The 14,963-nt window shown below is 36.3% G+C and overlaps 1 protein-coding gene across 3 annotated transcripts in view; it reads left to right on the forward strand.

Moving 5' to 3' along the window:
• Positions 1 to 13,635, forward strand: part of LOC145692994 (uncharacterized) — a 30,174-nt gene extending 16,539 nt beyond the window's left edge. For 2 of the 3 annotated variants that reach the window (XM_081768628.1, XM_081768638.1), the window contains exons 2-4: positions 3,793 to 4,134; positions 7,903 to 8,040; positions 13,150 to 13,635. In XM_081768628.1, coding sequence (XP_081624754.1) covers positions 3,793 to 4,134; positions 7,903 to 8,040; positions 13,150 to 13,403 — 734 coding nt within the window. In that variant the 3' untranslated portion in view covers positions 13,404 to 13,635. The remainder of the gene's footprint in view (positions 1 to 3,792; positions 4,135 to 7,902; positions 8,041 to 13,149) is intronic. The other variant, XM_081768647.1, reaches the window with a different exon arrangement.
• Positions 13,636 to 14,963: the final 1,328 nt, after the last annotated feature.

Genomic DNA, 14,963 nt, shown 5'->3' on the forward strand with positions numbered 1-14,963 from the left:
CTACAATAGGTGATGGACATGGCGTCCCTCTACTTCAACACAGGCGTTACAGCGTCGCAGTAAGATCTGACACATCCGCTGTAACAACCCAGGATCTGTTCTTATAGTATCACAGACAGCGAGTATTCGTGCTAAGTTCTTCTGCGTTGTCTATAGACGTTTCATAGACAAGTGTTTTGCCATGACCCCACAAGAAAAAATTAAGTGGATGCAAATCTGGGGAACGTGCATGCCAATTACAAGGACCGCCTCTTCCAATCCATCTGTCACGAAACGTTTGATTCAAATACTCTCGAGCACTAGCTGAAAAGTGGGCTGGGGCGCCATCATGTTGAAACCACATCCGTTGACGAACACCGAGAGGGACATCCTCTAATAACTCTGGAAGTATGTCTCGCAGGAATCTCGTATACACTGGTGCAGTTAATCGTGGTGGTAGTAAATATGGACCTATTATCTGATCACTGATAATACCCGCCCACATATTTATGGCGAATCGGTCTTGGTGGCCTCTTTCCACAATTGCATAAGGATTTTCGTCTGTCCATACTGTACATGACTATTGTGACTATTAAATATCCCGTATTTCGTAAAACAAGCTTCGTCGGTGAAAAGCAGGTAGGAAGCAAACTGTGGATCAATTACAGAGCGTTGGAGAAACCACTCTCAAAACCGAACGCGAGGTTGAAAGTCAGTTGGACGTAAGGCCTGAACCCTCTGCGGGTGATAGGGGTGTAACTGTTGCTCGTGTACTACTTTCCAAACAGTATCTTGTGCTACTCCCCTTTCACGTGCTACTTTCCGGGTACTTACTGTTGGGTCTTGGGTGAAACGGTCAAGCACTTGTTCTTCAAAGTTCGGAGTACTTGTGGTTCTTCGTCTTCCTTGGTCGTAGTATTGAGGTTGTAAATTCCCCGTGTCTCGTAAGCGTTGAAAAAGTCTGGCAAACATAGTATGGGCTGGATGTCTTCTTTCTGGATACTTCAGTCGATATAACCTATTAGCTTGTCGACTGTTGCCATTTGCTTGACCTATACAAATATCATGTGCGCAAGTTCTGCTATCGAATACTCCATTTGATCTCACATTCGAACAAGCAAAGCACAAACTGCACTAAAGAACTCGTACGCTACGAACAAAACCACATGAAGAATGACCTTCCACAACACCTTCTAGTAGGGTTGTCTTATACTTTCCTTACCTTCGATTGTTTTCTACGACAGAAGGAAGAACAAATCCTTGTGATCGAACCTGCAAACTGTGGTGTACTTCAGGTGATAGCACCGTCTGTGAAAACAAAATATCTTCTAAACGATAACAATACGACAAGTATTCTAGACAAAATCTCGGAATTAGTCCTGCAAAACATCGGAAGCAGCGACTAAAACAAACGTCCTGATAAATTGTTTTTCCTTGTTCTGTTTCAATGTTCGGGTAACGCACATTACGGCTAATGATAAGAAACGGATATTTTACTGTTGTTCTCTGGCAGTGGTCAAATTAACATGGGATGGCGGAAAAATCCCCCTCTCGTAAAAAGTATCCTCGGCTCGTATCATCAAATGAAATAAAGTTTCTGCCTGGAAGAAAGCACCCATATTCCCCGGTTTTTCCCCTTAGTTTTACTTGCTTTCAATGACAAAACTACATGAAAGAAAACAATGATAGTGTGATGTTTGTACAACATTTTAGTACGTTTCATGATTATTCCCTTTATTAAACGCGTCTATACGTACAATGAACAGGACAGTGTACTATAATGTATTTACCATTTGTACTAAATTATTCACATTTTCCTTTCATATTTTCCCCACTCTTATTTAGTGCGCGTTATGCAACCACACATGGCACGTATAAAACTGTTCGCCATTTTGTGCTTGTGCGAGATATCGACTTAGTACAGACGCATTATTGCTAGCAGTTGGGACAGCTATTCATCCGTATCCTTTTCGACCCATCTTTCTTGACAGATTATCCGGGAATCCCTACGCTCCTTTGGGGAATCCCTTGTGCACGAATTGCACGATCTCGACCTAAGCATTTTTGAATACAGCAGCTTCGGTGTCTTTGACGTGACCATGCCGCATTAGCTCTATCATTCACCATAGTCGAGCTATAGAGCTTTGAATGTCAGTTTCCCACGCTTTCGGCACCTTGTAGCTCCGAAATTATGTACGTTGGACAAAAGTTTATTTGAACTTTTTTTCTTGTTTCCGTGTCAGGAATCATCCCTTAAATTTTGTAACATAGTCACGCGGTCACCCTGTATATATATGGAAATAACAATTAAAATATGTTTATTGTGCATGCTGCTAAAGTGTTTTCTAAAAAGATAGTTAAGGTGCAAATTTATGGTAATTGTCCAATTTTTGCTCAAGTTTTCTCGTATATAGATAAATATTCTGTTAAAAAAAAAAAAAAAGTCCTGCCAGATATATATCATACTTCAGACTTGCATGAATTGCAAGATTTCAAATTTTAATAGATCATAATTGAAGGAGCGTTTAACAATTTGATTGATCTAAGTATAGTGACTGTATATACGATGCACTCATAACAAAAAATCTATTTTGATATTTTACCCCTTCATTATAAACTTATGTTTTAAAAAGTGGAGTGTGTTCCTTTTCAGTACTAAACTTAGAGAGCAGTTTTCACCTATTAGGATTCAGTTAAAATTTTTCATGCTGAGAGAGATTAAACAAGAGAAAGTGCTGAGGCAAATGGTGTTTGTTGCAGTGTGTTTGAATGAGACAGTCCTAAGATATACAGGTTCACGATAACATCTGCAAAGCCACTTAATTGGCACGTGCTGCTTAACAAAAATGGCCGGCACTCACAAACGGACTGAATTATAAAATCTTTAAAAAACAGTTTTGTTCTGCCAATATATGTGGTAGTAATATATATATATATATATATATATATATATATATATATATATATATATATAAGTAAAAATGCTCAAGTAACCAAGATTTTTTTAATAATTTCATATTGATTGACTGATAATCAAGACTTACCAAGAACAAAATATGATTTTATTCTTTATTTTGTACATATATAAAAATGGTTTTATTTAAATTGTAAAAGTCACACATCACCATCTTCTGGCAATAATGTTTTGCACTCAACAAGCACCGATAGTTACACTGTAATAATTCTGTAAGGAAAGACATGAATATTATTTTAATAACTAAAACAAATTTTGTACATTAGTCAATAGAAGAACTGGATCACATATTCCAAGGGAATAGTGTACACCGTGAAACAAGTTAGAAGTGAAAATACCTTCAACTAAGACGAATCTTCTGAGGAACACATTTTATACCTTAAAAATGAATGGACATAATTCAGATTGTTAAGTGTTAAATTTTTTTAGTGCTTTTTAGATTCTCGGAGTGTTTCGTTAACACAGGACCAAAAGTTACATAATGTTTCAGTAATTTCTTCTAGTTTGCGGATGAGTGTCCGTGACCATAGCCCCAGCGCGGGCTGAAATATAGAAGTATAAAGTTTTAACAGGGATACAAAAGCACCAGATGCAAGGTGAGTTCCTTTTCTAGTTGAATAATAATAATAATAATAATAATAATAATAATAATAATAATAATAATAATAATAATAATAATAATAATAATAATAATAATTATTATTATTATTATTATTATTATTATTATTATTATTATTATTATTATTATTATTATTATTATTATTATTATTATTATTATTAAAAACCTACGAGAACGAATAAATTTTGATTTGAGTGTATGTTAAAATCTTGTATTTCAGACAGCGTGATGGCAGAAGCAAACGAGGAATGTGAATTAGAGCAACTTGTAACTCAAGATGACTCGAAGGAAGACCGATCAGACGAGACTCCCCCAGCTACCTCTGGAATAAGTAAAATTACACAGACGTCGCCAGCGACACCAATGAGTAACAAATTGTCAGGATCTAGTATGAGAGCTAATGCTAGTTCCAGTATGAAAGCAAATAAAGGAGCCACTAGCTCCACAAAACTTTTGTATGTAAATGAGAAATTAAATCAAGGACAGTCTGTCCGCTCTGATAGCAGTGGAAGACTCGGCAGGGAACGACCGTCAGCTTCCAGAAGTCACCATCCAAAGCGAGGTATGACCAAATATTCCTTACATGTCAGGTTGAGTCAGTACTATCTTTCCTTGTCATTAACCATATTCATGTTGCTGATTTTGTTTTCGTTTAGATTTGATAGGTCCTTAAAGTCAGTGAGTTATTGCGATCCTAAGAATTCGCCGTGGCTTACATAATGTCTTTATTATTGGCAAAAATTTGTATTTATTTTCAAGTTGAGAAAGACATGAGATCCGAGAAATGGGATCTGTAGAATAGGATTGATGAGAAACAAGTTGAAATCCGCAGTCATTAACATGACTTGCCCAAAAACCGCTAAGGTGGGATCGTTGTCATAGCGTAAGGGGACTCCCATTTTCTCGTATTTTCTCTGAAACATTCCACAAGTTCAGAGTAATATTTCTAGATAATCAATCAATACTACACCGGGAGTCTCAAAAAACTCGAACCACATGAACTCCCACCGAAAATCAAACTCAGATCTTCCACGCTAAAGCTTGTCGGAGGAGATGATACATGTTTTTATTTCTTTGATTATTCTCTTATTTCAGATTGATAGTAGTAACATTATCACTCATCCACAGTAATATATCAAGCACGAACATTATCCACACCAGCTACTTCATCAGCTCCAAACTCGTCAATGAAATGTGCTTCTTCAGAAGTCCTATCAGACGGGCTCATCGGGTAGAAACTTTTAGGAAGCCAAGATCGTGTTTGCTTGCTTCTATGAAATTCTCGATATATCTGCTATTTAACGTGTTAACAATAGGCGATTTTGCATGATCATGTTCCAGGACAAGGTCAATGTTTCCTTTGTAGTGCCAGTTGGTGGTGTGTCTGACTTCATTTCATCTTCAACACTTCCCCTGCCATGCATGAATTCGTGTCCAGCGTTTGAAGGGACATTGTCACGTAAAATATTCAGGGATAAATGGTAACATTCCTTTCAGATGAAGATATTTCTGAAATTATATCCAATCAATAAGTGATAATCCAATTTTTACATGTTTAATATCTCGATGACTTTAAGGGCCTGCCAAAGTAAAACAAATAGGCGTTGATTCATGAATATGTTAAGTGATAATCAAAGAAAATAGTCCATTAAAAAAAAAAAAAAAAAACTTAGGCTCAGAACTTTTCAGTCTTTCTTCGTATAATTTTTGCAGGAAATTCACAAGAAATATTTCAATACAGTTATAATCGTTGCTTCGTAACATGTTTATATAATATGTCTGGAAGATCTTAATTCTATACACAAAGAAAAGGAAAAATTTTACTTCTGATTTTTTATTTATTTAAGGCAGATACTAACTAATAATGTTGGTTAAGTAAGTACAGAAAGTAAAGCCTGTTAAGATGTAGCTTAAGAAATGCACAGCTGCTTTTAACATCTATGAATAAAATGTATGTATTCTGCCTACTACCCACAGAGTTACAAGAACTTTGCTCCAATCATTGTCTTCAGAAAAGTATACGCTTATACTAAATTCCTTCGCTATTATCATAATCAGTACTTTCATTTGTAATGAAAAAAAAATATATAATTCTAGTCAATTATTTTTTTTATTTTTGGTTAAGTTGCTTGTACGAATTTTTCTTTTTTTAAAACCTAGTTTCTAATCTGAAGAATGATTATTTTATTTTTCAAAATTTTAATAGAAAATTAGTGTTAAATATGTACAATCAGTGTTGCATCATGTAAAACCTATTTACCGTGTTAACGTTATCATTCTTTTTTTTCTATAATATTTGTTTTTGTATTTTAGTTGACGTAAAATATATATATACGTAGTTCTTCAGAATGTATTACATTCACCTGGAAACAAATTTTCTTAGTTTTACATACCTGCTGACGAGGAAACAAACCTCGTGTGCTTGATCTTTTCTGAAGTTCATTGAGTAATGCCACGTTTGCCCTGAAAAGGCTAGATCCGCAGTAGATTTTACTCTTTTCAACAGAAGGAATAGGAAAAATTGCCCATAGCTATCACGTGAAATCTAAACGTAGTAATTTATTTTAGTATCAAGATCATACAAGCATAATATTCAAAATAAGATACAAAGAAACACGTTGCTTTGGTAAAAAATAAGGAAGTAAGCACGCCATAAAAAAAAGTCATCCACTCTTAACATTTTTTTTCTCTAATCTTATATGGCGTTTCGCTGGTAACACATGCCTGAATGACCCATTACCTGCGACGGATGCTCATTGTGCTTAACTGGAGTGTACCAGTTGGTTGTATGGAAACTTCTCTTCAAAATGGGTCGAAGCATAACACAATAGCAATAATGAGTTATTCTATTTGGTCATGCCTATGGGCCGGAATAAATGAAATTTCTCCATTAATTCGTGTATCAGAGAGGACTTGTCCAACGTATCTGCAGGGATAGTCTAATTCATATCAGAACTGTAGTCACAAGAGTGTCCCCCTAACCCAGACGGACTGCCGACTAGTTTCACGTCTGGTTAAGGAAGATAATTTCGTAACATGAAAAGGTTCTGCAGTCCTGAATACAGGTCAGTTTCAAACAGGTTCCCAACGTACATTGCAAAGGGAGCTTCATACAATGGACATTTGAAGTACCAGTCACTTCTTATTGTGATTCATAAAGTCGCACTTCTGTAGCTCAAGCACACTGATGTTGTTGGACGAGTTGCGTTTGTCTGTATTCAAATAAATTTCAAGGCGTTGAATGCACTGAATTTCCACTGAAACACATCACAGTAGCAGCTAGCGTGGTCCATTCTGGATGTTTTTTGTGCCATGACTTGAGGAGCCCACTTGTACAGATGAATGTGAACGTGTTTATTTGGCTATTCTCAGTGATCAATGTTGCCATTTCACCATCTTCATGGTAAATATGCAGCGGACACTTCCTTCTTCCGAAGAGGCAACTGCCGTGTTCTCAGAGCTCAAAGCGTTTATACATGGTTTGAGAAACGTTTAAACATATTGCTTGGCCTGCAGTCTCCCATATTTTTATACTTTGCTCGAACTAGAGGAGCTACTAAGAGCGAGTGGATTTGCATCGATATGCATATCTACAATCTGGACCAGAATCCTAGTTCCGCTAGGTGGTGTGTACGTAAATTCTACGGGCGGTGGAATGTAACTTCCTTCGTTGTGCTCTTGCAGAAATGATTGCTAAAACACTTTACATGTGTATCGTCATATTCAGTTAGTAACATAAAATGAAAGCCGAATGTAACCCAAAATACTCCGAAAAAAGTAAACACCACACAAACATCTAAACGCAACTCCTGCAATTATCTAAGCACATGTGAAATTTGAAAGCATTGTAGAATGTAAACAAGAATTTAATTTTTTACCATCACCAATACATTGTTAGTAATGGTCAGTTAAATTATTCTTTCGCCCTTTTAATTTTTCACCTTTGCATAAAGGAAGTTTGTAAATATGTCTTGATGTACAGAACACATGGCCAAAAGTTTGGCAATCCGTTGTGTTCCGATGTTAATAATGGCGATGTTTTAATATTTAATTCGCTAAAGACGGAAGTATTGCTGACGCCTCCTCGAAATAAGGTTTTCCGGTATATAGCGCGGTTTACTCTTTTGTGAGGTTATTTTGTAGATTAAGTGAGCCTAATTTAGTCTACAATTTTTATTTTGGTTTATTTATTTTTCTCATGATTTTGTTTTATTTGCATTATTGCTTTTTATACATTACTATTAGTTACTTCAATTCCCTTATGTTTATTTCCGTTTTATTTTTATTACTTTTTTGGTGCGTTTTTTGCGTTGCGTATTTCTGCACATAGCCCCTGTTCCATTTGGAAGACCAGATCGTCCAGGTACACATCACTCTTTTCTCTCAGATGTCACGGATGTTCGCCGGATGGAGCAGGCTCTTCTACAACTCCTGGAAGACTTCCACTCAGGAAAACTAAGAGCTTTCGGTAAGTTCATTTTATCTCTGTGAGTATATATATGTATAATGAGTTGCCAAAAAAATAGTAAAAACTAATCTCAACACTAAAAAAGGTAGGCTGTAACTAAATGGAGTTTAGTGCAATAAGGTAAAAGTAATGGGACGGGAAAGGCTAAAAGAACATGTTCCTTGAGAAAGTAACCAGTTGCACGTGAGAATATATTTGTATTTGTATAATAATTAATAGTTTTATGTGGAAATTAATAACATTTCTACACCCTCGTGTATATATTAAACAAACTGCATCCTTTGTAACTAAAAATCTTCATAATCCGAATTTCAATATGGCGGTGTAAGTTCGGCAATCACATTGGCTGAAAAGGTATTTTATCTTAAAATGAGTTCAAAGTGTTAGTTTTTCAGCGCGGCAGTTGTTATAAACATGAAACGCAAGGTTGCATAGAATGAGCTCGCAGTGAGGGTAGAATAAGGGTGAGAGATACAGTAGTTTTGAAGAACCTAATTATGATAGTGAAACATCAGTGAATAATAGCTCACTAATTGCTTTTCTTTGTAATGAGAATGAAAAATTTTAGCAAACACGTAATATTTGCTGATAAAAATATTTCTATGGGAGCATGGAACCATTGCAATTCAGTGTGCCCTTTTATCATCGAGGCTTAAAAGATGTGAAACTGAAGTTGACCAGAAGAACATCCAAATCGTGTGTATCCCTACTAGGCATTGAATTTGTATACGTGTCGAAGTTCCCTTTCACTTTGTCTTCAGGTAATTTCACATTGTAGATGTGATAGAAACATTGGCAGTCTGTTCTTATGTCTTATTCCAAACTGTTTATTTATTTTTCAGCGACTTTACGAACATAACTATCAAACATGCAATTGAAGGAGTTAGAGGATGAAGGTGTCGTGTTACGTTTTGAAAAGATGAATTCTCGTGGTGGATGAAAGTGTTATGTTATTCTTGCTACACAGTATCTAATTTAAGTGATTCCTCGTCTGGATGGAGAGAGAGAGAAATTTGTAATAGATAGTGATCCACTAACAAAGCAGTCATATAAACTTCGGCATCAATTTTCTTGAAATATTTGTTATATACCACCTTCATCCTTTAATTATTACACCGTTGCTTCATAAATCTGCCGTGGAAAGTGCAGTTGAGTAGTATAACCTGATAACCTTCGGACTTTTTTCCTGGTATTGAGCGAATTATCTAGAAATGAAATAAACTATTCAGCTTACATAACGCTAAAATGTATAACAAGAAGTGACAGAGATTAGTATTAGCTTTCTGGGCTTCCGGCATCTATAGCCATGTTAGCTTGTCACATATGAGGGATGAGGTACCTCGCGATCGCACTGCCCGGGTTGTTGGGGAGGAAGGAAAACAGCAAACCATTATGATTTACCTGGTGTCAATGAGAAAAACCTCACGTCCACCGCTCGCACCAAAAGTGAGAGCATTAGCGACTACACTACGCGGGGCCACTAGAAATGACAGAGTCATTTCCGCTGCTCTAGTGTGGCTAGTGCGCGCGCCTTTAGTGTACGAGATCCCCCCAGTTTGGGGTCCATTGCCAGTTGGAGAGCATTGATCGCATTACGGAGGATCTAATCCCACCTACCTTGAACCTCAAAAGGAGAGACCGAGGTAGTAAGCCATGACCATATAACATGTTTTGTATCTGACAGAAAATGTACTATGAAACATGGAGGTTAGGTTAGTAAAGAGCAGTTCATGCAGTAAATATGACACGTCATGCATTAGGCCTATTCTTTTTGCTCGTCAATAAAGCGTTAGCGCTAAATCTCAAATAGCAAAGTAACTGCAACATTTGCTACAGTATCAGCGGGTGGACATTTTGTTATAAGCATAAAACAGTCTCACGGTCCGATGAGTCAGGGCTAATAAAAAGTAAACAAAAGTGTATATATTATCTGTTTGTTATTCAAAGTATCCCTCCTGCATTGATACAGTGAATGGCGTGACGTAAGAAAGATGTCCTCTGCAACTCTAACTGTGGTATAGCCATAAGAATTGGTATAGCCTTCGGATATTTTCAACTTCGACAGAGTCATCTTTTCAATGGTAACTTGAGTTTTGGGAACAAAATAATCGAAGGGGGACAGATATGGGAGGGTAGAATGGATGATTGAGTATACATACTTGTTTTTACGCAAAAATTGCAGTATACCTACTGCTTGATGAGCAGTCATTATCATATACACAAAAATCGACAGTCAGACGCTTGATACTCAAGTTGGACTCAAAGAACCTCTTCCATAGGCATTCCAAAATACTTAAATGAAATTTCTAGCTTTACGTTGCACGATTATGTTTTTTAGGGTAAAGGAGACGAATTATTATGAAATAATTTGTGGAATTAGAATGTGAAAAGAAACGAGTTGAGTTGATTTTAGTTTAGCGTCCCTTTCAGCAGCGAGGCTATATGAGACGTGGGCCTACTGATTAACGTGGAATCCGAACCACATGAGCTCCCGCCGGGAATCGAACCCGGGTCTCCCACGCCAAAGACGCGTACGCTAACCGCTTAGCCACGAGGGAGTTCTGGAAAGAAACGAGAGAACCTCGAGAAAACCTACAGACATGGTGGAATCTACCACAAACAAATGAGTCCGTGGATCGAGCCAGCGAATCCTTGCACTATAGGTGAGCAGTCTATCACTGAGTCATCGTGCCCACTGATATACTCAAATGTAAAGTTGCAGTGACAGTTTCTCAGGAACAAATTAAAGGTAAGCAATTCCCTTGTTGTAAAAACACACCAGCCTTATCGTCACTGTGAATTTTTTTTTTTTTTTTTTTTTTTTTTTTTAAGATAGTGACTTCTAGTGATTAGTTTCGGGTTTATTTGTAATATAATACAATGTTTTATCCTCTACAACAATCCAATGTAAGAACTTTTATTTATACCTACTAGCAGTTTGAAAGATGTCACTTGTGTATTCTGATCACGCATGGTTTCGCTTATCAGACAAAGAATGTGGCACAAAACGGAAGCTACTCTTTTCTTGCCCAAGTGTTTTACTAAAATTTGACGAATCGTCTCCAAGTTGACAGTAAATTGATAGTCCAACAACGATAATCTTGTATCAGTTCTCTTGACTTCCGCAGCGAATTCGTTATTACGAATAGGAATCCAATGTTCAGGCTTAGAATTACCCTTAGTTTCTATACCACTTGTGAATATGTATACTACCTGAATATCTGTATACGAGATACAGAATTATTCTCATATAGCGCCTTATCTACACTTTCTGTATTGTATTGTTTCATCTCTTAGATTTGTTAGATATTCCAGTGTAAATGGCGTTTAGCTGTATCTGGAATTGTGTTCGTAGATAAATATATAAATTTAAAACAATTTAATGTTCACTGTTTGTTCCGTGGTGCTTGCGTAAGTACTATCTCACAAACCAAACAAAATGGCGGCATATTTTCCGAATCTAGTGGTACAGTGTTCCTAGATTGCATAAGAAATAAAATTTCTAATTTTATGTCCCACAATTGTCCCTTTTAGGCTACAGGGGACGTTTGATTAATGGAAGCGAATGAAATTCGTGGGATGAGAATGTGAGAGGAAATGGGACAATTCCTGTAAAATCCACCACAAACTCGTGTGGCCAACGACCAAACCAGGGACTTCTCATTAGTAATTTTGATTAGGTACATTGCTTCTTGAATGGTAATTTTATGTTGGCTGTAACAAAATCAGCTTCTTGGTTGAATTGCTCAAGTATTTTCTTCAAGAAAACCTGTTCTCTTGTTATCAACTGGTATGAATTCAAATGGATTCAACACACAGTACACGAAGATTGCAGGAAAAGTTTCTGCAATCAATATGAAGAAACAGATGCAAAGTTATGGAAATGGCTTTATTGTTTTTCGAAGTATTCATCTTTAAGATCGATGTACTCTTGCATGCGTTCAAATCAATTTTGAAAGCATTTTTTTCCACTCTGAGGCTGCAACGTCAGAAATCGCTGTTTGGAACGAGTCAACGGCTGCTTCAGGCAACACACCATTCATTTTATTTTTCATGTGTGGGAACAAAAAGTCGTCATTAGGCGATACATCAAGTGAGTACGAACAGTGAGTCATTAATTCGACAATTTTACTAGACAAAAAGTCATTTTTAACAGTTTGGTGTGCTAAGTAGGAACTATGTTATAGTGAAGGGTGATGCGATGATTTGAGTTTGTTTTACGGCATCTCTAGCAAACATATTGCTGTATAAAACCCAGCATTTAAGTCCTTCGATCTTCTAAAGCTATAGTTGCCATATTTCCGGTGTAACCGAAGAAACAATCATTTGCTTGGCAGCATCTCTCGAACGAACAACTATTGTTGGTTTCAGCTTAATTTGAAACACTCAGTGGATTATTCAGGTTCATATGAATAGGACCAAGTTTCTTTACCTGTAATGATGTAGTACATCAAATTTGTCGTACTTAGATTGAATGTTTTGAGCATTTCTTTACACCAATTGACACGAGCCTGTTTTCGAGTTTCGGTCAAGTTGTATGGGATCCAACGGCTTGAAAGTATCCGTACGTTCAGTGACCACGCAGTATCTTATGCATAGTTTTCATGTCAATGTTCAAGGATGCTTGAGTCTCACGGTATGTCACATGTCGATCTCTCTCAATCATTTCACGCACATCATCAACGTTACTCGCAACAACAGATGTGGATGAACGACATTCGTCACTGAGAAATCGGAAAACCAATTGTACACAGTCCTATTGGATGATGCTTCATTCCCAATGAAGTCGCTCGATGATTTGTTTCGGTGTTAAACATAATTTGAAATCATGAAAAACCATTGCCAAAAAGTTTTCACGAGGAATTTTCAAGTCTCACACAAACTATTACTTCCAAATGCTATAAAAATATCTGAGGTTGATCCTATATCCCGTACAGTGATTCGTGCACATCTGGTTGACACACCATGTGATCGGAGTTATCCACACGAGTTTCAAACGCCGATAAACGCCATTGCAAAACTAGCTTGTACACAAGATTAGACCTTTTATTTTATTTTTGTAGAAGTAAAACGTATTAATGAGTTACTAATGCACTTTATTAAATGTAGGAAAAGATTGTAGCATGGAACAGATGGAGGCGATACGTGAACAACAGGAGCGTCTGGCAAAACTTCACTTTGACCTCGGAGCACAACAGGAGCTGTATGCACCGCTAAGCGACGAAGGACTGCGCGCAGGCCAAGAGAACATGCAGAGCCTCATGGAATGTTTGGAACAGTTGAGCCTTTCTATCGAGAGGCTGCATTCCTTTTCTAGTGACAGTCGAGAAAGTAGTATATTAGGATTAATTGGGGATTCTTAGAAGTATATACAATTATGCTTCACACATTGTAACAAATTTTGTTCGAAATACAGGGTGAAAGTGTATTATCTAGTTCTCTTTTCATTGTTATCTGACGTTATTTATCAGTGTAATTACTGATTTAAGAATTAATTCTGTTATATGCAGATGTTGCGATATAAGTTGGTTGATGATCATAGTGATCTTTTTTTATTGTTTACATGAAGAAAATAAAAAGATGTTTAAAATTGTATTGTCGGCCTAATTATTGCTTAATTCGAAACCAAAAATACTGAAGGAAGGATATACAAAAATACGCACTGGTATTTTTGGCTATAATTAAAGGGTAGCCATTGTACTTTAATATTTAAAAACAAGAATGAAACATATATATATATATATATATATATATATATATATATATATATATAACAAATATTTGTAACAGAACTATAGAAGAAATTATGGTCAACAAGTGTAGAAAAATACCCAAGATACATGTCTTTTAACATTTTACTAGCATCTCTTTTCTATAGTTTGAACACGAACAAAACCAGCTTTTCTCACTGAAGGTCAAGTCTGCGGATGATTTTATTCAAGGGAAGACAGGTTAATCATCTTGTGTCTCCTGTTGACTCATTGATAGGATACGCGTGGTCCTAATGCCTTTTTAACTATAGTGCTAATAAGAAAAGTTGGTTTAGTTTGTAGTTCTACTATACTTACTGTACTTATTATATATACATAAACTTAATAATAAAATTTTGTCTCGTCAAGACTTGGTTTTTAATAAACGAAACCATAATACTGATTACAGAACAATATTTGTTGAATGAAAAATTATCTACATTATGAAGGAAAACCATGCACTATCAAAATTTTGTCAACAGAAATCTTTTATACGAAAAAAATAATCAAAACAATATGGTTAATTCGTTCCAGATTATTGACTTCTGAATTCACAGAAAGGAATAAATGGAAAGAATCGACTAGTTTATATACCTTTTTGTACGCATTTGGAACCTAGCGCGAAAATAATAATGTATTTTGTTACATAAATCCTATTGAAAATTTTGTCCAATCAATAATGGATGACGATATAAACTAAAGATATCACTTGATTTACTAATTTAAAATGTTGAGTAATACTCTTCCTTTAATATAATAATAATTTGGTTTTCTTTACTGTGTTAGGATTTATAGACTAATCAGTCGGAATATTTACTGCCTACACTAGCAGTGTTGTAAAGAAAAGGGAGAAAAAACTGAGAGGTGGGGGTGGAGTGTTACTGGAAATAGGATGAATAGGAATTATTCACACATGTAACAACTACGAGAGTCGGCTGATAAGTTCTCGGCCCGACCCCCTTCCGAATGTACGAGAGTCGGCTGATAAGTTCTCGGCCCGACCCCCTTCCGAATGTACTACCCTGATGTAATTGATGTCATGTGAAATGTTGATCTTTTATATGTTTAAGTACCAAATTTCACGATTCTACCGTGAACAGTTTTTATTTTACAGGTAATTCAATGAACCATGGCGGAGCCAAATGTCAGATTCACCAAAGAGGAGTTGCGATG

This window comes from Thermobia domestica, chromosome 1 (genome assembly GCF_964235325.1).
Source record: "Thermobia domestica chromosome 1, izTheDome1.hap1.1, whole genome shotgun sequence".
In the NCBI taxonomy this organism is placed as follows: Eukaryota; Metazoa; Arthropoda; class Insecta; order Zygentoma; family Lepismatidae; genus Thermobia; species Thermobia domestica.